The sequence below is a fragment of the Rhinoderma darwinii genome, chromosome 12 (assembly GCF_050947455.1).
Source record: "Rhinoderma darwinii isolate aRhiDar2 chromosome 12, aRhiDar2.hap1, whole genome shotgun sequence".
Taxonomy (NCBI): Eukaryota; Metazoa; Chordata; class Amphibia; order Anura; family Rhinodermatidae; genus Rhinoderma; species Rhinoderma darwinii.
In genome coordinates this window covers 5229926-5254431 of record NC_134698.1, presented here as the reverse complement: position 1 = coordinate 5254431, position 24506 = coordinate 5229926, and the positions used below count along the sequence as shown (strand labels likewise).

Here is a 24506-nt window from a genome sequence, read left to right as displayed (position 1 = left end):
CGACCGGAATGCAGGTATGGAAGCCGGATTTTTTTTTTATCAGTCTATGTTTTTTTTTGGGTTGGAGGGGTCGCTTTAACTCCTTAATATACCTTGCAGCCTGACTAATTGCGCACAAATTATTGACCAGGGGATATTAAAGGGTTAATCAGCCAATCAAAGAACAGTACACCCTTGTGCACTCAAAGTACCAAGGAGAGATGTATAAAAAGTAAGTTACCATCCATCACCAGCAGCCAGCCTGATTGCTGATGGTTTCCAGGTAATAGAAGATATATGACATATATGATCAATAATAATCAAAGGTGAAGGTTCCCTTTGAATCCACAAGTAACGTGTCATAGGGGGGGTATATATTTATTCACATATTACCTACAATATCTTGTGCTCATATATGTCAGTATAAAATGTATCAAGCATCTCCTGTTTTTTAAAAACATATAACAAATAAAACAATTTTTTTTCTTCTTTTAAAAAAAATAAAAAAAAATAAGAATCGGTTTGACCTTTCTGGACACCCTGCAAGGTCAATGCCCAAAAGTTGTATAACATTAAGGCAAATTCCCTCTGCCCGGTTGGCACTGGCCTGTGCCGTTTCCCAGCTATGACATCTGAGGCCCAAATTGACAGCACCATCTTTAATGCTTGCTGATTGTTTCCTGGTGCGGGTAGATGTGCGCACCCTTGTGGAGAAGTCTCTTGGGTGTCATAAAACATAGGTCTCCAGGTGACATTATGCCTGTGTCTGCTGCTCAGGATCCTCGGTGTGCACAGCCATGTGACCTTCTTCTTCAGGAACCTGGAATGAAGAAGAAAAATGGGGGTATATATATATATTTTCAGATGTAGTAGAGTTGAATTTGTCATGAAACTTTTTTTTTTTACTGTGACAAAATAGATACAATTTTGCTGCCATCTACTGGTGAGTAGTAAAATTGCAACTATACTTTCGCCCTATTGTTTATAGATTGGATTTTTTCGCCATCTACTGGTAGATGATTGAATTTCAACTGGCAAAAGCATTCAAAAATACTACAGGTTTCAGTGCTAACATTTCCCAGCATTCCCTGCTTGTTCAGTGCCTGCACAGAGCTTGCTTGTATAAAAAACAAACTCCTCCCCCTTGTGTGTCTGTCAACAGCTGTTTGCTGACTGTTTCCAATGACAACTAGCAGCATTGTGAATGCAGCTCTTTAATTTTTAATTTACGATTTGCAACCAATGTAATTGGTGCAATCAATTGTAGTAAAGTTTTGAGTATTTTTGATATTAGAAAAATCAACTCCTATGGTATTTAAAAGCTAACAACCTAACATTAAATTGATAGTGCTCGACCTTTGAGTAGCATTGATACGTAAACTTTAGCATTTATCTAATATATCTGTTTTAGTTGCTCTCTCGCTACTGCTCTCTTTACTACAACTATTATCATGTTAATTTTGCATGGAAACCGTCAGCAAGATGATGTTGACTGATCTGTTATACTTGTATGTGTCTTTATTTAGTACACTGAGTGGTATAATGGATATGGCCTGAATGGGTCATTCAAACCTTAGAAACCCTGTATTATTAAGACATTAATACCCGATGCAGATACTATGTACTAGTTTGAGGCTCATGTAGTAATGAACATTGGATATTCATGTTATTGTGACAGCTACCTTTAATATTTATACAAGCCACAATTAAAATATATATATATAACAAAATAAAAGATCTGTTAACTCTATCTAGCCTGCTTGCTGATGGTTTCCAACTGATAATTTTGTACACTGTACAAAATAAGTTGAAAATGAGTAAAAATATCAAAAATAGTTGTCCTTCAGGACTTACCTCCCAATACAGTGAATCATCAAAGCATTCGGCATCAGACGGAGCGCCAAAGATGGGTAACTTCATTATAAATCCTACCCAAAAATAAAAGTTGAAAAATATATACAAAAATATATAGATCTTATCATTTAGAATAGAAAACCATACAGATATAGCAGAGTTGAATTTGTCTTTGGACTCTCCGTTTTGAGTTAAGATACTGCAATTATTTGTCAGTAAAAATTACGTTTTCTTGAGCTCGGGATAGTGGGGGATTCCTTAAAAAATGACGGGTGCAAATGACAAGGCCAAATAATAACATCAACTATTCCAGTAAAATCAACAGCATTGGATGCCCATTATGGTAAGACACCGCCACCTAGTGCTGCAGTATGGAAACAGCGCAAGTCCCTTTCTGGTGATCATTGTTATTATTAGATATTTTTTGAACCACCCCACTGACCTCTGGGTAAAGGAACTCACCTACAATAGTCCCTCCAACCAGCGCAAATCCCAGGGCTACTAGGAGGGCCAAACCTTGATTGAGGGCTTGGGACTTGGCTGTGCGTGTTGAATCAGCAATTAATGGGAACACATCGCTCATTCTGGAAGAGAAAAATTAAAAAGCTTTGTATATGTAGATAGAGAGATAAATAAATAAATAAATAGATACTAGAGATAGATACATGATAGATAGATAGATAGATAGATAGATAGATAGATAGATAGATAGATAGATAGATAGATAGATAGATAGATAGATAGATAGATAGATAGATAGATAGATAGATAGATATGGGATAGATAGATAGATAGATAGATAGGAGATAGATAGATAGGAGATAGATAGATAGATAGATAGATAGATAGATAGATAGATAGATAGATAGATAGATAGATAGATAGATAGATAGAGAGATAGATAGATAGATAGATAGATAGATAGATAGATAGATAGATAGATAGATAGATAGATAGATAGATAGATAGATAGGTAGGAGATAGATAGATAGATAGATAGATAGATAGATAGATAGATAGAAACTGCTGGAGAGCGGAATAGGAGGTAAAACCTATGACGTCATCAGAAGCTCCTACACAGAGAACAGATGCAGCGTGAAGGTGAACGGGAGAAGAACGGCCGATTTCCAGCAGAGCCGAGGAGTCAGACAAGGCTGCAGCCTCAGTCCAACGCTCTTCAACATCTACATCAATGAACTGGCCACAGCTCTGGAATCCTCCTCAGCACCAGGTCTCGCCCTCCATGACACCCAGGTGAAATTCCTGCTGTATGCAGATGACCTTCTGTTACTATCACCAACCGAGAAAGGTCTCCAAGACAACCTGCAAATCCTAGAAAAATTCAGCTCCACGTGGGCACTACCCATCAATGCAAAGAAAACCAACATCATGGTGTTCCAGAAGAGAAACTCAAAATCCCCCAGGCACCCGACCTTCACACTAAATAACGCCACAATCACAGCGACCGACAGGTACACTTACCTGGGCCTAGAAATCAACCAATCAGGAAGCTTTAAACAAGCCATAGAGATTCTGAAAGACAAGGCGTGCAAAACCTTCTATGCCATCAGACGAAAACTCTATCATCTCAAACCACCAGTGACGGTCTGGCTGAAAATCTTTGACTCCATCATCTCCCCAATCCTCCTGTATGCCAGTGAAGTCTGGGGTCCGGACACATACCCAGACTGGTCAAGGTGGGATTCCAGCCCAACAGAAATCTTCCACCTAGAATTCTGCAAACACCTTCTCCAAGTCCATCGGAGCACCTCAAATAGTGCCTGTCGGGCAGAACTGGGCAGATTCCCACTACACCTCACAATCCAGAAGAGGGCGCTATCACTCTGGGCCCATCTACACAGCAGCAGGCAAAGTTCCTATCACCATAAAGCCCTGTTACACCAAGGGGTCCCAGGTAAACCAGGCCCCGCAGAACATCTCACCCTGACCCGGCCTGAAGAAAATGTCACTCAGCGCGGCCTCACAAAAGCCGAAATCAAGAAGACAATAAACGAGAACCAAGAGGAATATATCAGTGACTGGAGAAACGACATAAAGACATCCCAGAAACTGACAATATACCGGAGTCTACAGCGGGAATATAAACTGGCGCCATATCTGGAGAAACTGCCAAACCCCAGAGACAGACAGATCCTGAGCCGCTACAGACTGAGCGCCCACAACCTGCTCATCGAATCCGGGCGCCACAGACAGACCTACAAGCCCAGGGAGAGCCGACTGTGCCAACAGTGCGACCAGGAGGCCGTGGAGGATGAGACCCACTTCCTGCTACACTGCTCCAAATACTCAGCAGTGAGGGACACTCACTTCAGGAAACTCTCTGATCTCTTATCGGACTTCAGCTCCATGGAAGAGGAAGAGAAACTCTACATCCTGCTGGGTGAAGAGGAAACCACAGTGGGCACAGCGGCACAATATGTCACTGCATGCCATAAACTGAGAGAGACATGATATGCCATGGACTTGTATAACCCCGACCCTAGATGTGTCCCTATCCCCAAGCCCTCAGTCCCTATCCCTCATTCCCTTACTTCTTACTTGCTTTGGCAATGCTAATATGTATTTGGTCCTGCCAATAAAGCTTCTTTGAATTTGAATTTGAATTTGAATTTGAATTTAGATAGATAGATAGATAGATAGATAGATAGATAGATAGATAGATAGATAGATAGATAGATAGATAGGTAGGAGATAGATAGATAGATAGATAGGTAGGAGATAGATAGATAGATAGATAGATAGATAGATAGATAGATAGATAGATAGATAGATAGATAGATAGATAGATAGATAGATAGGTAGGAGATAGATAGATAGATAGATAGATAGATAGATAGATAGATAGATAGGAGATAGATAGATAGATAGATAGATAGATAGATAGATAGATAGATAGGAGATAGATAGATAGATAGATAGATAGATAGATAGATAGATAGATAGATAGATAGATAGGAGATAGATAGATAGATAGATAGGAGATAGATAGATAGATAGATAGATAGATAGATAGATAGATAGATAGATAGATATGAGATAGATATGAGAGAGAGATAGATAGATAGATATTAGATAGATATGAGATAGATAGATAGATAGATAGATAGATATGAGAGATAGATAGATAGATAGATAGATAGATAGATAGATAGATAGATAGATAGATAGATAGATAGATAGATAGATATGAGATAGATATGAGAGAGAGAGAGATAGATAGATAGATATGAGATAGATAGATAGATATGAGATAGATAGATAGATAGATAGATAGATAGATAGATAGATAGATAGATAGATAGATAGATAGATAGATAGATAGATAGATATGAGATAGATATGAGAGAGAGAGAGATAGATAGATAGATATGAGATAGATAGATAGATATGAGATAGATAGATAGATAGATAGATAGATAGATAGATAGATAGATAGATAGATAGATAGATAGATAGATAGATAGATAGATAGATAGATATGAGATAGATAGATAGATAGATAGATAGGAGATAGATAGATAGATAGATAGATAGATATGAGATAGATAGATAGATAGATAGATAGATAGATAGATAGATAGATATGAGATAGATAGATATGAGATAGATAGATATGAGATAGATAGATATGAGATAGATAGATAGATAGATAGATAGATAGATAGATAGATAGATAGATAGATAGATAGATAGATAGATAGATAGATAGATAGATAGATATGAGATAGATAGATAGATTTGTATTTCTTACTAGTCCTATACTAAACATATCCGTCACTTACCCGCCCCCATAGATATCTGCAGTTGCTGCAAATGCCACTATAACCCCTATTAGTGCCCCCAGGATACCCGGCATGCCATGTAAGTTGTGAACCCCACATGTGTCCTGAATCTTCAGCTTGGAATCCAGGATCGGCTGTAAATAAAAGAAGAATACAACCTCGGTGATGTAAGATAATAATAAAATATAATATACAATGTAAAATCTCAAGGGTTTCTCCACTACTGGACAACTGATGACCAATCCCCCGATAGCTCATCAGTTGCACTCATCAGATACACTTCTGTATCAATTCCTCATGATTTTCAAGATCTCTGCTTGTTGTTATTCAGTAGGAACATTCATAGTTTACTTCCAGTGGATACAATTCTGTCGGACATCCAATTTCATTATTTTCCAGCCTCAGTCGGCATTTCTCTATTTACAACAGGAGAATGGAAGTGACTACATTGCTCACCGTCAAAAACTTGTATCCAAGAGTAGAAATGATACCAGCTAATGTCCCAGCAATCATTGCACCAAAAGGAGTCAACATCATTTCTCCAGAGGTTCCCACCGCAACACCCCCAGCCAAAGCTGCGTTCTGAATGTGAACCTGTAGACAGAAGATATAGCAAAATGTTATTTTATAGTCTTGCACATAGGGGGCAGTATTATAGTAGTTATATTCTTGTATATAGGAGCAGTATTATAGTAGTTATATTCTTGTATATAGGAGCAGTATTATAGTAGTTATATTGTATATAGGGGGCAGTATTATAGTAGTTATATTCTTGTATATAGGGGCAGTATTATAGTAGTTATATTCTTGTATATAGAGGCAGTATTATAGTAGTTATATTCTTGTATATAGGGGCAGTATTATAGTAGTTATATTCTTGTATATAGGGGCAGTATTATAGTAGTTATATTCTTGTATATAGGGGGCAGTATTATAGTAGTTATATTCTTGTATATAGGAGTAGTATTATAGTAGTTATATTCTTGTATATAGGAGCAGTATTATAGTAGTTATATTCTTGTATATAGGGAGCAGTATTATAGTAGTTATATTCTTGTATATAGGGGCAGTATTATAGTAGTTATATTCTTGTATATAGGAGCAGTATTATAGTAGTTATATTCTTGTATATAGGGGCAATATTATAGTAGTTATATTCTTGTATATAGGGGGCAGTATTATAGTAGTTATATTCTTGTATATAGGGTCAGTATTATAGTAGTTATATTCTTGTATATAGGAGCAGTATTATAGTAGGTATATTCTTGTATATAGGAGAAGTATTATAGTAGTTATATTCTTGTATATAGGGAGCAGTATTATAGTAGTTATATTCTTGTATATAGGAGCAGTATTATAGTAGTTATATTCTTGTATATAGGGGCAGTATTATAGTAGTTATATTCTTGTATAAAGGAGCAGTATTATAGTAGTTATATTCTTGTATATAGGGGCAGTATTATAGTAGTTACATTCTTGTATATAGGGGGTAGTATTATATTAGTTATATTCTTGTATATAGGGGGCAGTATTATAGTAGTTATATTCTTGTATATAGGGGGCAGTATTATAGTAATTATATTCTTATATATAGGAGCAGTTGTATAGTAGTTATATTCTTGTATATAGGGAGCAGTATTATAGTAGTTATATTCTTGTATATAGGAGCAGTATTATACTAGTTATGTTCTTGTATATAGGAGCAGTATTATAGTCTTTATATTCTTGTATATAGGAGCAGTATTATAGTAGTTATATTCTTGTATATAGGGGCAGTATTATAGTAGTTATATTCTTGTATATAGGAGCAGTATTATAGTAGTTATATTCTTGTATATAGGAAGCAGTATTATAGTAGTTATATTCTTGTATATAGGAAACAGTATTATAGTAGTTATATTCTTGTATATAGGAGGTAGTATTATAGTAGTTATATTCTTGTATATAGGGGCAGTATTATAGTAGTTATATTCTTGTATATAGGAAGCAGTATTATAGTAGTTATATTCTTGTATATAGGAGGCAGTATTATAGTAGTTATATTCTTGTATATAGGAGCAGTATTATAGTAGTTATATTCTTGTATATAGGAGGCAGTGTTATAGTAGTTATATTCTTGTATATAGGAGGCAGTATTATAGTAGTTCTATTCTTGTATATAGGGGCAGTATTATAGTAGTTATATTCTTGTATATAGGAGCAGTATTATAGTAGTTATATTCTTGTATATAGGAGGCAGTGTTATAGTAGTTATATTCTTGTATATAGGAGTCAGTATTATAGTAGTTATATTCTTGTACATAGGAGCAGTATTATAGTAGTTATATTCTTGTATATAGGGGCAGTATTATAGTAGTTATATTCTTGTATATAGGGGCAGTATTATAGTAGTTATATTCTTGTATATAGGATCAGTATTATAGTAGTTGTATTCTTGTATATAGGAGCAGTATTATAGTAGTTGTATTCTTGTATATAGGATCAGTATTATAGTAGTTATATTCTTGTATATAGGAAGCAGTATTATAGTAGTTATATTCTTTTATATAGGAGGTAGTATTATATTAGTTATATTCTTGTATATAGGGGCAGTATTATAGTGGTTATATTCTTGTATATAGGAAGCAGTATTATAGTAGTTATATTCTTGTATATAGGGGGCAGTATTATAGTAGTTATATTCTTGTATATAGGGGCAGTATTATAGTAGTTATATTCTTGTATATAGGGGCAGTATTATAGTAGTTATATTCTTGTATATAGCAGGCAGTATTATAGTAGTTATATTCTTGTATATAGGAGCAGTATTATAGTAGTTATATTCTTGTATATAGGAGCAGTATTATAGTAGTTATATTCTTGTATATAGGAGGTAGTATTATAGTAGTTATATTCTTGTATATAGGGGCAGTATTATAGTAGTTATAGTCTTGTATATATAGGCAGTATTATAGTAGTTATAATCTTGTATATAGGGGCAGTATTATAGTAGTTCTATTCTTGTACATAGGGGGCAGTATTATAGTAGTTATATTCTTGTATATAGGGGGCAGTATTATAGTAGTTCTATTCTTGTATATAGGGGCAGTATTATAGTAGTTCTATTCTTGTATATAGGGGCAGTATTATAGTAGTTATATTCTTGTATATAGGGGCAGTATTATAGTAGTTACATTCTTGTATATAGGGGCAGTATTATAGTAGTTATATTCTTGTATATAGGGGGCAGTATTATAGTAGTTATATTCTTGTATATAGGGGGCAGTATTATAGTAATTATATTCTTATATATAGGAGCAGTTGTATAGTAGTTATATTCTTGTATATAGGAGCAGTATTATAGTAGTTATATTCTTGTATATAGGAGCAGTAGTATAGTAGTTATATTCATGTATATAGGGGCAGTATTATAGTAGATATATTCTTGTATATAGGGGAAAGTATTATAGTAGTTATATTCTTGTATATAGGGGCAGTATTATAGTAGTTATATTCTTGTATATAGGGGCAGTATTATAGCAGTTATATTCTTGTATATATGGGGCAGTATTATAGTAGTTATATTCTTGTATATAGGAGCAGTATTATAGTAGATATATTCTTGTATATAGGGGCAGTATTATAGTAGTTGTATTCTTGTATATAGGAGCAGTATTATAGTAGTTATATTCTTGTGTATAGGAGCAGTATTATAGTAGTTATATGCTTGTATATAGGGGCAGTATTATAGTAGTTATATTCTTGTATATAGGGGGCAGTATTATAGTAGTTATATTCTTGTATATAGGGGGCAGTATTATAGTAGTTATATTCTTGTATATAGGGGGCAGTATTATAGTAGTTATATTCTTGTATATAGGGGCAGTATTATAGTAGTTATATTCTTGTATATAGGAGCAGTATTATAGTAGTTATATTCTTGTATATAGGGGGCAGTATTATAGTAGTTATATTCTTGTATATAGGGGCAGTATTATAGTAGTTATATTCTTGTACATAGGGGGCAGTATTATAGTAGTTATATTCTTGTATATAGGAGGCAGTATTATAGTAGTTATATTCTTGTATATAGGGTCAGTATTATAGTAGTTATATTCTTGTATATAGAGGCAGTATTATAGTAGTTATATTCTTGTACATAGGGGGCAGTATTATAGTAGTTATATTCTTGTATATAGGAGGCAGTATTATAGTAGTTATATTCTTGTATATAGGGTCAGTATTATAGTAGTTATATTCTTGTATATAGAGGCAGTATTATAGTAGTTATATTCTTGTACATAGGGGGCAGTATTATAGTAGTTATATTCTTGTATATAGGAGGCAGTATTATAGTAGTTATATTCTTGTATATAGGAGCAGTATTATAGTAGTTATATTCTTGTATATAGTGGCAGTATTATAGTAGTTATATTCTTGTATATAAGAGCAGTATTATAGTAGTTATATTCTTGTATATAGGAGCAGTATTATAGTAGTTATATTCTTATATATAGGGGGTAGTATTATAGTAGTTATATTCTTGTATATAGGGGCAGTATTATAGTAGTTATATTCTTGTATATAGGGGCAGTATTATAGTAGTTATATTCTTGTATATAGGGGGCAGTATTATAGTAGTTATATTCTTGTATATATGGGGCAGTATTATAGTAGGGCCAGTATTGTGAGTTATGCTCTGGCACATAGGGGGGAGCATTATAGTATTTAGCACGGCTTAGTAACTATGTATTTAGGGCATTTATCTTTTCCCTGACTCATACAAAGTGCATTACTCAGCAGTGGGGTGACATTGAGTACAGGTCTACGCTTCTTCTAGGTTAAAGAGAATATGAAATTTTTGCCTTTTTATATGTATGATGGGAGAGACACTAGAGCTTTCCTACCTGCTGATTGTCTTCCGCTTACCATATCTAGCTTTCCTTCACCATTCAGCATGGATGAAAAGGCAAATGTGGACAATGTGCAGGCAGCCAGGGAGTAGTAGGTGTTTAATACTGTCCGGTGTTGGTCATCCCCATGGGCTGTGACGGCGGAGTTGAAGCTTGGCCAGAACATCCACAAATAGATGGTCCCTGGAACGAAAACAATAACGCAGATTTAAAGGGGACTTCCAGCTAAAACGATTCCTTAATATGTCATATAAATATTTCAGGAGATTAGATAAGTGCGGGTCTGTAAGCTTGGACGTCTATCGGTTCTCAGTTGACTAAAAAATATCATAGTGGGCAATCATAATACCGCTATCTAGGGCCATAATAATACCCCTATGCACTGCTGAAATTATAAGGGTATGTGCGCACACACTAATTACGTCCGTAATTGACGGACGTATTTCGGCCGCAAGTCCCGGACCGAACACAGTGCAGGGAGCCGGGCTCCTAGCATCATAGTTATGTACGATGCTAGGAGTCCCTGCCTCGCTGCAGGACAACTGTCCCGTACTGTAATCATGTTTTCAGTACGGGACAGTTGTCCTGCAGCGAGGCAGGGACTCCTAGCATCGTACATAACTATGATGCTAGGAGCCCGGCTCCCTGCACTGTGTTCGGTCCGGGACTTGCGGCCGAAATACGTCCGTCAATTACGGACGTAATTAGTGTGTGTGCACATACCCTAACACTTTACAATGTCGGAATAGTGCCATAAAGTGCCCAATAATGTCATATAGTGATCACATTGGCATCCAGCTTACCCTCAGAATGATCAACCAGGCCAAAGCCACCATGGTGGCACCTATTGCCAAGACAATTAACAGATTCTGGCAACCAATCAGATCCTCAATTAAATTTTCTAGTCTTCGCCACGAGTGACACAGTGGGTTTCATTGCACTATTTTGTATACAGGATTAAGTAAATAATCGTCTCAAACATACATAAAATCTGGTTAATAGATATCTACCGATCATGGCGAAGAGGTCGGAATGGTAGACAGATCCTTCCCTCTGACGACTCTTGTCCAGGTGAGGCCTGTATAGCACACGAGATACCACCAGTCCGAAGTAAGCTCCGAATGTATGGATGGTCATCGAGCCTCCGGCATCCTTAGCCTGCGAAATGAGAAACGGACAACAATGAAATGCCAGATATATCAGTATATTAATACTTTTTCTTCATTTTTGGCCTCACTTTTTGTAAACTTAAACTTGTGATCCAATAATAGACCACTAAAAATACTCTGGTGACCTCCCGTATCATTTGGAAATGTGGGGAATTTCTCAACACTGTTGCAGGAGTGGACAGGCAGGTCCCAAGGATTGACCGATGACATCACCACACAAGCACAGTGACATCACATGACGTGGATATGAAAATGTCATGTGGAGATGACTGGCACCGAATTACAAGACTATGATTATTACAAGACGATCAGATTTTTCTAGATTTTTACGCCCAGATTTCCATAGATAGTGCCTTGCATTGAATTTATTCTAAAATCTAACCGGAAGAGCCACAGAGAGAGAGAGAGAGAGAGAGAGAGAGAGAGGGGGGGAGAGAGAGAGAGAGGGGGAGAGAGAGGAGAAGAGGAGGGATCAGCCACAGAGATAGAAGAGGAGGAGCTACAGAGAGAAGAGGGGAGGATCCACAGAAATAGAAGAGGGGAGGAGCTAGAGAAGAGGGAGGATTCACAGAAATAGAAGAGGGGAGGAGCGACAGAGAGAAGAGGGAGGATCCACAGAAATAAAAGAGGGGAGGAGCTACAGAGAGAAGAGGGTAGGATCCACAGAAATAGGAGAGAGCAAAGACTTGTATTTTTTTAAAGCCTAAGTGACTATGTGACTAAATGTAACTTAGCTTTTTACTGCATCTGTTCCCACCTCAAGGCAAGATTGGAAGCTTGTTGGCTTTCAAGCCTTTTGGGAAGGTCCAGTTTTAAGAAGGTTTTAGGAGGCTTTCAAGGATTGACCCCCCCAGGAACAACCTGAGAGAAGTGTATATAAACCTTCACTGCCCTGGACCACCAGGGTCTCGACCATTTACCCCATAACTGTCTTAGACCTGGGTCTTTCCATTAACCTCTTAACTATTTGGGCATTATGTGGCGGTATTTTTTTGGCACATAATGGCGGTATTGTGTGGGCATTGTACAGAAGCATTATTTGACTTTGTGTGACAGAATTGTGGTATAAACATGTATTTGACCATGAGATAACAGTAAGATTGTCCATCACCACCACTGGTGGTATATTTTATGGCCCTTAGTCACACTTTGTCACCTACCCCAACAATGTTGAGAATGATGTACTCATTGATTCCAAAGAGAGTCACTTCAAACAGAGTCATCACAATCAGCTGGACAGGACTCGTCTTGCCAAGGATTGCTCCGAAGGAGATAAGAACAGCTCCGGTACAGAAGTCGGCATTGATCATACTGAGAAGACAGAAGAGCAGAATATAAGTCCCAAGAATAGTCCTTCCACCTACCCATTTCCCACGGCTGATTTGCATCTGTACGGGACCCGTTTTAACAGATCCCTCATAGACTTGAGTATATTGAGGGATCCGTGAAAACGGGCAAAAATAGGACATGTCCTATTTTTTCACAAGACGTTCAAACGGCCGTCACACGACCGTTTTCACTGCTCATGTGAATAAGGCCTTACAGTTTTATTCTCCATTCCTCTTGCGCAAATATTTTGCCCAGGGAGAAAAGAAGCCGAGGGGCTGAGAACATGAATCTAAGATATATTATTGTGTCCTACTACTGTAATAGGGGAGTACTAAGTGTTAAATAGCCAATTAGACCCACAGCAGGAATCTGTTGTTCACTCATAGTATTTAATAGAGACACATAAGAATAACAGATCTGTCAACAGCAAATTGTTGATGGTTTCCAGATGGCTACAAATTTTTCCATACATTGTAGACTGTATAGACAAACTAAAAGTAAAGTAAAAACAGCAAAATCATTTTTTGAAGAGGATATATGACACAGATGATTGCCACATTTGGTGACCATAGAGCCAATGTTAATCCAGTCTGTAAAGACAGTGTTCAGATTTAAAGTGACCCCCACCCATAAAAAGTATTTATCCATTCTTTCATGTATCTGATTGCAAAGAAATGCTCTAAAAGATAAGATATTTGTAAGTTATTGCAAAAAATATTTTATTGGAATCTCAGGCATATTCATCCAGCAGTGAAGGGGTGTAGCCCGCGGTTTCCATTGATCTAGTGATACAGCTTGTTATGAAATGCAGATCAAATACTGGTCTGGACAAAGCATTGTGTAAGAGAACAAGGCTAAATTCCACCAAATGTATTTATTTTTTTTAGCTATTCAATATAAGCACTTGCTGGATTAAAGGGATTTTCTACCTCAGAGAGCCCCTTTAATGTGGAGTCCCCTCTTCTCAGCATCTGATCATGTGGGTCCTTTTTGTTGGTGAAATAGAAGAGGGGAGGAGCTACAGAGAGAAGAGGGAGGATTCACAGAAATAGAAGAGGGGAGGAGCTAAAGAGAGAGAAGAGGGGAGGATCCATAGAAGTAGAAGAGGGGAGGAGCTACAGAGAGAAGAGGGGAGGATTCACAGTAATAGAAGAGGGGAGGAGCTACAGAGAGAAGAGGGGAGGACCCACACAAAAAGAAGAGGGAAGGAGCTACAGAGAGAAGAGGGAAGGATCCACAGAAGAAGAGGGGAGGAGCTACAGAGAGAAGAGGGAAGGATCCACAGAAATAGAAGAGGGGAGGAGCTACAGAGAGAAGAGGGGAGGACCCACAGTAAAAGAAGAGGGGAGGAGCTACAGAGAGAAGAGGGGAGGACCCACAGTAAAAGAAGAGGGGAGGAGCTACAGAGAGTAGAGGGGAGGATCCACAGAAACAGGAAAGAGCAGAGACTTTGTAGTTTTTATAAAGCCTAAGTGACTATATGACTAAATGTAACTTAGCTATTTCCTGGACCCGTTCCCACCTCAAGGCAAGACTGAAAGCTTGTTGGCTTTCAAGCCTTTGGGCAGGGACGGTTTTTACAAGGTGTTAGGAAGCCTCTATGGTGGTGGCTTTATAAAAATGATGTCCTAGACCATTGAAAACCCCACTGAATGGAAACATTAGGCACAATCACATATCAATGGTAAACAATGGGGCTCTATGGAGTTCTCTTCTTTACATTTTATTCGCCAGAAACTGGTGACATCACAAAGGGATTAATGGTAAGAATATTTGTCCTGTCCGCACAATGGCGACCTCTATTATCAGGTTACACCGGCTGTTAGACGTTGTGAAAAAGTACATTATGAGGAGAACAAATAAATCAGAAGAAGTTTACACAATAGAGAGTTATAGTGGCGGATTTAGAAAATCCTTGATTAGAAATGTGAAAATGTTCTAAATAAGCTAGAAAATATAATATTTTTGAAGGGTGTCTATTGTTAATTGCTTTGGGCAGATAAAATAAAAAATAAAATTTTGGATATAGGAGCTCTATAGTGTAATAAGGAAAAGATCAGTCTGCTTATAATGTCCATATATACTAAAATTATAATTATTCAGCAGAATTTATCACAAATTATGAGAGTAAATTATTATAAAAATTAACTACATAGCTTTGGCCATAGACTATTTCTTGGAATACTGCCCCCAAGTGGCCAAAATATCATAAAGTGGCAAAAAAAAAAAAAAAGAAAGAATTGCTGTGGAAAGTTTATAAACTTGTAAAATTTGAAGAAAATTGTAGCAGACTATAGATAATCAGTACTTAATCTCTTGCCAAGCACGTTGCAATGATTTTTTTTCTATGTTGAGAACATAAAAAAAACAAAACTGGGCACAAGTTCAAAGCAAACACTGCATGTTTCTACTATGTTCAAGTTATCTATTGATCAGTCTCAGGTGACCAGATATGATCAGAGCCAGGTCTCACGTCCTTACCTCTCTATCCCAACGTGAATTTTTCCATCATGGAAGCCATGGAAGAATCCCTGGATGAGTGTTGACCACTGAAGACCGAAGGCTGCGATCAGAAAGTTGAAGGCTACACTGCTGAAGCCATACCGCTTTAGAAAAGTCATCAAAAAACCAAAGCCAATGAAGATCATGGTGTGGACATCTTGGAAACCTATAATAAAAAAAAGGACCGGCGGTTGTAATGCATATAATAATGATAATAAAACGAGTTGTGGCAATTACGGTTCATGAACACCAGAGGGCGCACCAAACAACTTAAATTTGAATACTTGTAATTTATCGATTAAGGATTGGTTTATTAATTAAAACATTGAAACACACATTATAAGAGTCAGTCCTAAAGCAAAAAATTTAAAGTGGCACCACAAATATACATTTCTATATATATTAAAATGCTAAAATAGCCAAGCATGCAAAACGAGAAAAACTATAAATAAAGTAAAAGACACGTTTATGGTCAATATGTCATGTCTATCATTTATTTGATATTTCTCTCATTTTCAGGAATATTACCTTACTTCCTCCTTGGATAGAATGATTCTCCAGTAAATCTAGAATATAACTATTATGACACTCTGTTTGTATGTTTGTAGCACGCGGTGCTTTTCTGTTTTCATTCATAGTTTATACGGCTGCGGAAGTGCTGGGCGTGATTTTCACGCACCCATTGACTTCAATGGGTGCGTGATGTGTGAACAATGCACAAATATCGGACATGTCGTGAGTTTTACGCAGCGGACACACGGACACACGCTGCGTGAAAATCACGGACAGTCTGCACGACCCCGTAGAGTAACATAGGTCCGTGCGAGGCGCGTGAAAATCACGCACGTTGCACGGATGTATTACACGTTCGTCTGAATAAGCTCTAACAATAAGGCCCAGTTCACAGAGTTTTTGGGCCTTGATATTGACTCGGACACTGCGTCAGAATCAGCACCAAAAAACTTCCAAAACCGCCTCCCATTGATTTAATCTGAAATCAATGGGAGCCAGTCGCGGAAAAAAGGAAAAGCAGCACGTCCTTTCTTGCCGCGGTTCCGCCTCTGACCTCCCATCGAAATCAATGGGAGGCAGAAAATGCATTTTTCGCAGCGTTTTTTGTCTGCTGTCCTCAATCGCCGCGGGCAAAAAACGCAGCAAAGAAACGCGGCAAGATATTGTGGGCAGGTAAAAAAAAAAAAATTTTTCTGCCAGCAAAATACTCTGTGTGAACAGGGCCATACATAATCAGCACTTTGAGACATTTTAGTAGTACCCCTAATACCCCCCTGATGGCGGCCCTGATAATACTGCCCCTATATTCAAGAATATAACTACTATAATACTGCCTCCTATATACAAGAATATAACTACTATACTACTGCTCCTATATACAAGAATATAACTACTATAATACTGCCCCCTATATACAAGAATATAACTACTATAATACTGCCTCCTATATACAAGAATATAACTACTATAATATTGCTCCTATATACAAGAATATAACTACTATATTGCTGCTCCCTATATACAAGAATATAACTACTATAATACTGCCCCTATATACAAGAATATAACTACTATAATACTGCCTCCTATATACAAGAATATAACTACTATAATACTGCTCCTATATACAAGAATATAACTACTATAATATTGCTCCTATATACAAGAATATAACTAATATATTACTGCTCCCTATATACAAGAATATAACTACTATAATACTGCCCCTATATACAAGAATATAACTACTATAATACTGCCTCCTATATACAAGAATATAGCTACTATAATACTGCTCCTATATACAAGAATATAACTACTATAATACTGCCCCCTATATACAAGAATATAACTACTATAATACTGCCCCTATATACAAGAATATAACTACTATAATACTGCCCCCTATATACAAGAATATAACTACTATTATACTGCTCCCTATATACAAGAATATAACTACTATAATACTGCCCCCTATATACAAGAATATAACTACTATTATACTGCTCCCTATATACAAGAATATAACTACTATAATACTGCCCCCTATATACAAGAATATAACTACTATAATACTGCTCCCTATATACAAGAATATAACTACTATAATACTGCCCCCTATATACAAGCATATAACTACTATAATACTGCTCCTATATACAAGAATATAACTACTATAATACTGCCCCCTATATACAAGAATATAACTACTATAATACTGCCCCTATATACAAAAATATAACTACTATAATACTGCTCCTATATACAAGAATATAACTATTATAATACTGCCCCCTATATACAAGAATATAACTACTATAATACTGTTCCTATATACAAGAATATAACTACTATAATACTGCCCTATATACAAGAATATAACTACTATAATACTGCTCCTATATACAAGAATATAACTACTATAATACTGCTCCTATATACAAGAATATAACTACTATAATACTGCTCCCTATATACAAGAATATAACTACTATAATACTGCTCCTATATACAAGAATATAACTACTATAATACTGCCCCCTATATACAAGAATATAACTACTATAATACTGCTCCTATATACAAGAATATAACTACTATAATACTGCCCTATATACAAGAATATAACTACTATAATACTGCCCCTATGTACAAGAATATAACTACTATAATACTGCCCCTATATACAAGAATATAACTACTATAATACTGCTCCTATATACAAGAATATAACTACTATAATACTGCCCCTATGTACAAGAATATAACTACTATAATACTGCCCCTATATACAAGAATATAACTACTATAATACTGCCTCCTATATTCAAGAATATAACTACTATAATACTGCTCCTATATACAAGAATATAACTACTATAATACTGCCCCCTACATACAAGAATATAACTACTATAATACCGCTCCTATATACAAGAATATAACTACTATAATACTGCTCCTATATACAAGAATATAACTACTATAATACTGCTCCTATATACAAGAATATAACTACTATAATACTGCTCCTATATACAAGAATATAACTACTATAATACTGCCCCTATGTACAAGAATATAACTACTATAATGCTGCTCCTATATACAAGAATATAACTACTATAATACTGCCCCCTATATACAAGAATATAACTACTATAATACTACCTCCTATATACAAGAATATAACTACTATAATACTGCCTCCAATATACAAGAATATAACTACTATAATACTGCCCCTATATACAAGAATATAACTACTATATTACTGCCCCTATATACAGGAATATAACTACTATAATGCTGCTCCTATATACAAGAATATAACTACTATCTTACTGCCCCCTATATACAAGAATATAACTACTATAATACTGCCCCTATATACAAGAATATAACTACTATAATGCTGCTCCTATATACAAGAATTGAACTACTAAAATATGTGCTAGTTTTTTTTTTAATGATAATCATGTACATTCCACATCATATTACCTAGAAGATATTATGTTAGATTGGTCTGTGTATTGTAGAGTTACTAGTATGGGATATATATATATACTCTCTATGGATGATGTGGCGGTCAGTGGAGCCGCTCTGTGCTGATTATTAGCCTTGTTAGTGTCTTTCCATGTAATGATTCATTATGACTTCTCGTTGTAATTTGTTCTCAGCCGCCTGTTATATGAGGCATGAAATGTCCGGACCGGAGCAGTTCTCAACCGTAACCCAGATGAGGAGGTCACAGAAATCCCATGAAAGTAGAGAAACACCAACCGCCTTATATGTGAGAGACAAATATAACCCCCAGAAGTGCCAAACAGCGTGTATCTAATCCTATCATGTGTGATACTGCCTGCTGAGCGGTGTATCTAATCCTATCATGTGTGACACTGTCTGCTGAGCCGGTGTATCTAAGCCTATCATGTGTGATACTGCCTGCTGAGTCGGTGTATCTAAGCCTATCATGTGTGATACTGTCTGCTGAGCCGGTGTATCTAATCCTATCATGTGTGATACTGTCTGTTGAGCCAGTGTATCTAATCCTATCATGTGTGATACTGTCTGCTGTGCTGTGTATCTAATCCTATCATGTGTGATACCGTCTGCTGAGCTGTGTATCTAATCCTATCATGTGTGGTACTGTCTACTGAGCCATGTATCTAATCCTATCATGTGTGATACTGTCTGCTGAGCTGTGTATCTAATCCTATCATGTGTGATACTGTCTGCTGAGCGGTGTATCTAATCCTATCATGTGTGATACCATCTGCTGAGCTGTGTATCTAATCCTATCATGTGTGATACCGTCTGCTGAGCTGCTGTATCTAATCCTATCATGTGTGATACTGTCTGCTGAGCTGTGTATCTAATCCTATCATGTGTGATACGGTCTGCTGAGCTGTGTATCTAATCTTATCAAGTGTGATACTGTCTGCTGAGCTGTGTATCTAATCCTATCATGTGTGATACCGTCTGCTGAGCGGTGTATCTAATCCTACCATGTGTGATACTGTCTGCTGAGCCGGTGTATCTAATCCTATCATGTGTGATAATGTCTGCTGAGCTGGTGTATCTAATCCTATCATGTGTGATAATGTCTGCTGGGACGGTGTATCTAATCCTATCATGTGTGATACTGTCTGCTGAGCCAGTGTATCTAATCCTATCATGTGTAATACTGTCTGCTGAGATACTGTATCTAATCCTATCATGTGTGATACTGTCTGCTGAGCCAGTGTATCTAATCCTATCATGTGTGATACTGTCTGCTGAGCTGTGTATCTAAGCCCCTTATGTGTGATACACCCTCATAGCAGTGGAGTTCAGTAAGGACATGGTAAGCGGAGGATGTTGCTGGGTTGGTGCAGGGAGGGGTCTCGGCCTCTCCTGATCAGTATGATCGCCGGTGTAATTATGTTGGGTCGTGTCGCTCATGTGATGTCTCGTATGTTCCTGATTTAATGGTGGCCGGCGGTGAAGGGACAATGGCCGCCCTTGTATCTTCTCGCCTTATCGCCCATTTGTGATTTCTCGTTTAGATTACATATTATAACCAGTGATCCGCACACAATTAACCTTAAAATACGCAAAGCCCCAGTAAATAGAAGTCCCCGACGCGTGACAACCAGTTTGGCCGCCTTTCCCGCTCCCACAAGGCCTTTTTAAAATGACAAGAGTGCCCAGCTGATGATTACCCCGGGGTCCGGTGGGTGAGAACCCCCAATGGGCTTGTCGCAGCGTACCAGTGTAGACAAATCCTTTCCCTATTAGTTTTTAACCGATACATTGTAACAAATACTCAGTTGTGTGAGCTGATGATTGGTTTACAGTCACTGATTGTAAATAATAAATGTTTTCTTTCAATGACAGCAAGCAGAGATCTTGAAAACACAGGACATGAGAGATTCAAATCACAACAAAAATGAGATAGAGCTAGAACTTTTCATTTATAGTGAAGGGTTCGGCCAGTGACAGCTGCTGATATGGTTAATATGTATCTATTAGTGCAGAGTTTGATACATTTCAGACATGACGAGTTCATTTTCTGCTTTCTACTCCCCGCCCTCGTGACACACGTTCTTGAGTGTCAGGTCCGGTTTTTCAGGTTGTGTCTACTTGGAAAGTGTCTGTGAAATTTCACAAGTGTTATCACCCCAGACCGGACAGCTCAACATCGAAGGCATTTTACTTTTCAGCCTGTTGAAAGATCTAAAAATCCTGGAAAGTCCTTCACCGATACCTACAGTACCACACCGCGGGAGAACACGCTTCTAATAGGACGGAATGATACAAGAGCTTCTACAGGGCCACCAGGGAGAAGATGCTTGAGCACAGGGCCACCAGAGAGAAGATGCTTGACCACAGGGCCACCAGGGAGGAGATGCTTGACCACAGGGACAAGATGCTTGACCACAGGGCCACCAGGGAGAAGATGCTTGACCACAGGGACAAGATGCTTGACCACAGGGACAAGATGCTTGACCACAGGGACACCAGGGAGAAGATGCTTGACCAGAGGTACACCAGGGAGAAGATGCTTGACCACAGGGACAACAGAGACTGGATGCTTCACAACTGGTTCACTATAGACTAGTTACTAAACCAGAGGGCCACCAGGGACTGAATACTTGACCCCACTGCCACCGGGGGATGGATGTTTGACCACAGGGCCACCAGGGACTCGATGCTTGACCACAGGGCCACCAGGTACTGGATGCTCCACCACTGGGTCACTATTGGCTGGATACTAAATCAGAGGGCCGCCAGGGACTCAATACTTGACCACACGGCCGCCGGGGATGGATGCTTTCCGACAGGACCACCAGGGACCATATGCTTCACCACTGGGCCACTATAGACTAAATTCTAAACCAGAGGACTGACAGGGACTGAATACTTGAACCCACGGCCACTGGGGGATGGATAATTAACCACAGGGCCACCAGGAACTGGATCTTGACCACTGGACCACCAGGGATCTGATGCTTCACCACTGGGTCACTATTGACTATATACTAAACCAGAGGTCCGCCAGGGACTGAATATTTGACCACATGGTCACCGGAGGATGGATGCTTTACCATAGGACCACTAGAGACCGGATGCTTCACTACTGGGTCACTATTAACTGGATCCTAAACCAGAGGGCCGCCAGGGACTGAATGCTTGACCACAGGGACCATATGCTTTAAAACTGGGCTACTATATACTAGATTCTAAACCAGAGGACCACCAAGAACCGGATGCATGGCCATAGAGCTTCTGTGAGGTCAACAATTGACTACAGGGCCATCACATAGTGAACGTCCGGCTGCCATGTAGTAGTCTACTGGGCTACCAAAGAGGGAACATTATACCTCATGGTTACCGGGTGAGTGGAGCACAGAGTAACAACACCCATCCTCCATCTCCCACAGGCTTTAAATAACATATTTGGGGGGTTAATGTTACTTGGTGGGGGTACTACATCAGAACCCACTTTCCCCCACAAAGGCTTAAATAGCGACTCCCTTATATTAGGATATTTTTGTTAGTATTTTTCCCCGTAGTTTTCTACTGTCTAAGGCTAGAGATTGCCATAAAACACAGTGTCTGCCCCCATGACAGGTTCTCAGGTAAACCAAGGGGCATTTGCCACCTGGCAGACCCGTGGCTTAAAGGGATTTTCCACTCTTTTTATTTTCTCACCTTAAAATGTTTTTAAAGATGGTAGAAGAGGAAAATAAAAATGGACAACCCCTTTAATAATAGAAGAGGGAGGGACTATGATAGTGATTCTATATTATGGAATTGTAATGTAGCAATTGCCTCGTATGGTCTGCAAAGTGGATTTAAAGGGGAACTTCACGGACAGAGAAAATTCTGAAAAACGAGAGACTGCGGCTGTCAGGACATGATGGGAGTTGTAGTTTTACAGCATGTCCGCGGAGGGGTTCCTGGTTTTATGTTGAACATTGTATAAGAAGAAGTTCTGCAACTTTCTAATAGAATTTATCTTTCAATTCTTCACCATTTTCAAAATCTCTGCTTACTGGTAGTGAATTGAATTCACCGCCAGTAAAGTCTAAAAACGCTGTACATATCTAATACTTCTCACCGATGAGGGTTTGCTACAATGGTATTCAGTCTTGAGCGAACACATCAGCAGCACAAATCGCCCTTCAGTCCTGATCGTTTGTTACAATGTATTGGTGCAGGTAGAATTTATCAGGCTGGAGGATTATATCAACTAGATACAATTGTAGCAAACCTTCAGCTGTGATTAGTATTAGTTCTGGACCTGTGTTCAGGCTCTGGATGTAGACAAGAATGTTCACTTTCACTTACAGCAAGCAGAGTAAATATCTACAGTGATGAGTGGAAGAATGACCCCCTGGTCCCAAGAGCTTGCAATTCAGGATTAACAAAGTGTATCAGATGTGGTTGGCACTTACTTGGATAGCGATAGTAGAAGTCATTCTCGGAGTCGGATACGTTTTCGTGGTGCCAGGCGCTTGCGTCCGTTTCGTGGTCGTACCGCACGAAAATGGCGAAAAGGATGATAGTGACAGCTTCAAGCAGGAGGCAGAAAAGGGGCAGCTTGACCCTCATGTTGGTGGAGTGGCTGCCCATGACTGCTGCAAGAGGAGCGGAGCAGAGGAGGCACAAAGTGAAGCTCTATACCACTGAGACATTTAATGTCAGCGCTGAGCCGGCCCCGCAGTCACTACAAGGACTTCCCTATCCCGGTCCTGGTCACACCCTCCCCCCCCCTCCCGGTGAACGTGTTCTGGCACATCCAATAATCCAAAGGTCTCCAACCTGACGCGGCAACTGACAGATGTTACATGGAGTCTGCACCGAGAGCCTTCATCTAAGAGGACTGGCCCAGCTGCCAGCTGAGATACACCCAGTCAGCAGGCAGTATCTCACATGATAGGCTTAGATACAGCGGCTCACCAGACAGTATCACACATGATAGGCTTAGATACAGCGGCTCAGCAGACAGTATCACACATGATAGGTGTAGATACACCCTGTCAGCAGGCAGTATCACACATGATATGATTAGATACACCCAGTCAGCAGACAGTATCACACATGATATGCGTAGATACAGCAGCTCTGCAGACAGTATCACACATGATAGGCTTAGATACACCCAGTCAGCAGGCAGTATCACACATGATAGGCTTAGATACACCCAGTCAGCAGGCAGTATCACACATGATAGGCTTAGATACACCCAGTCAGCAGACAGTATCACACATGATAGGCGTAGATACAGCAGCTCTGCAGACAGAATCACACATGATAGGCTTAGATACACCCAGTCAGCAGGCAGTATCACACATTATAGGCTTAGATACACCCAGTCAGCAGGTAGTATCACACATGATAGGCTTAGATACACCCAGTCAGCAGGCAGTATCACACATGATAGGCTTAGATACAGCGGCTCAGCAGGCAGTATC

The 24506-nt window shown here is 38.4% G+C and overlaps 1 protein-coding gene across 1 annotated transcript; it reads right to left on the bottom strand.

Annotated features, from left to right (window-relative positions):
- Positions 1 to 341: 341 nt before the first annotated feature.
- On the bottom strand, positions 342 to 23741 carry RHBG (Rh family B glycoprotein). The gene is made up of 10 exons (XM_075844399.1): positions 23487 to 23741; positions 15508 to 15694; positions 12858 to 13008; positions 11539 to 11686; positions 10545 to 10711; positions 6093 to 6230; positions 5637 to 5770; positions 2296 to 2417; positions 1834 to 1907; positions 342 to 799 (listed from the first exon to the last, which is right to left on the bottom strand). The coding sequence occupies exons 1-10, from the start codon at positions 23662 to 23664 to the stop codon at positions 734 to 736; spliced, it is 1365 nt and encodes a 454-aa protein (XP_075700514.1). The 5' UTR covers positions 23665 to 23741; the 3' UTR covers positions 342 to 733.
- Between the last annotated feature and the right edge of the window lie 765 nt (positions 23742 to 24506).

Bases quoted from the DNA above. Each gene is read 5' to 3' on its own strand.
- RHBG (XM_075844399.1), bottom strand. From the start codon at position 23,664: ATGGGCAGCCACTCCACCAACATGAGGGTCAAGCTGCCCCTTTTCTGC. The intron at 13,009-15,507 runs GTAAGGACGTGA...CTGTCTTCTCAG, and splicing joins ATTCACGTTGGGATAGAGAG to TATGATCAATGCCGACTTCT. The intron at 11,687-12,857 runs GTAGGTGACAAA...CTCATTTCGCAG, and splicing joins TCATTCTCAACATTGTTGGG to GCTAAGGATGCCGGAGGCTC.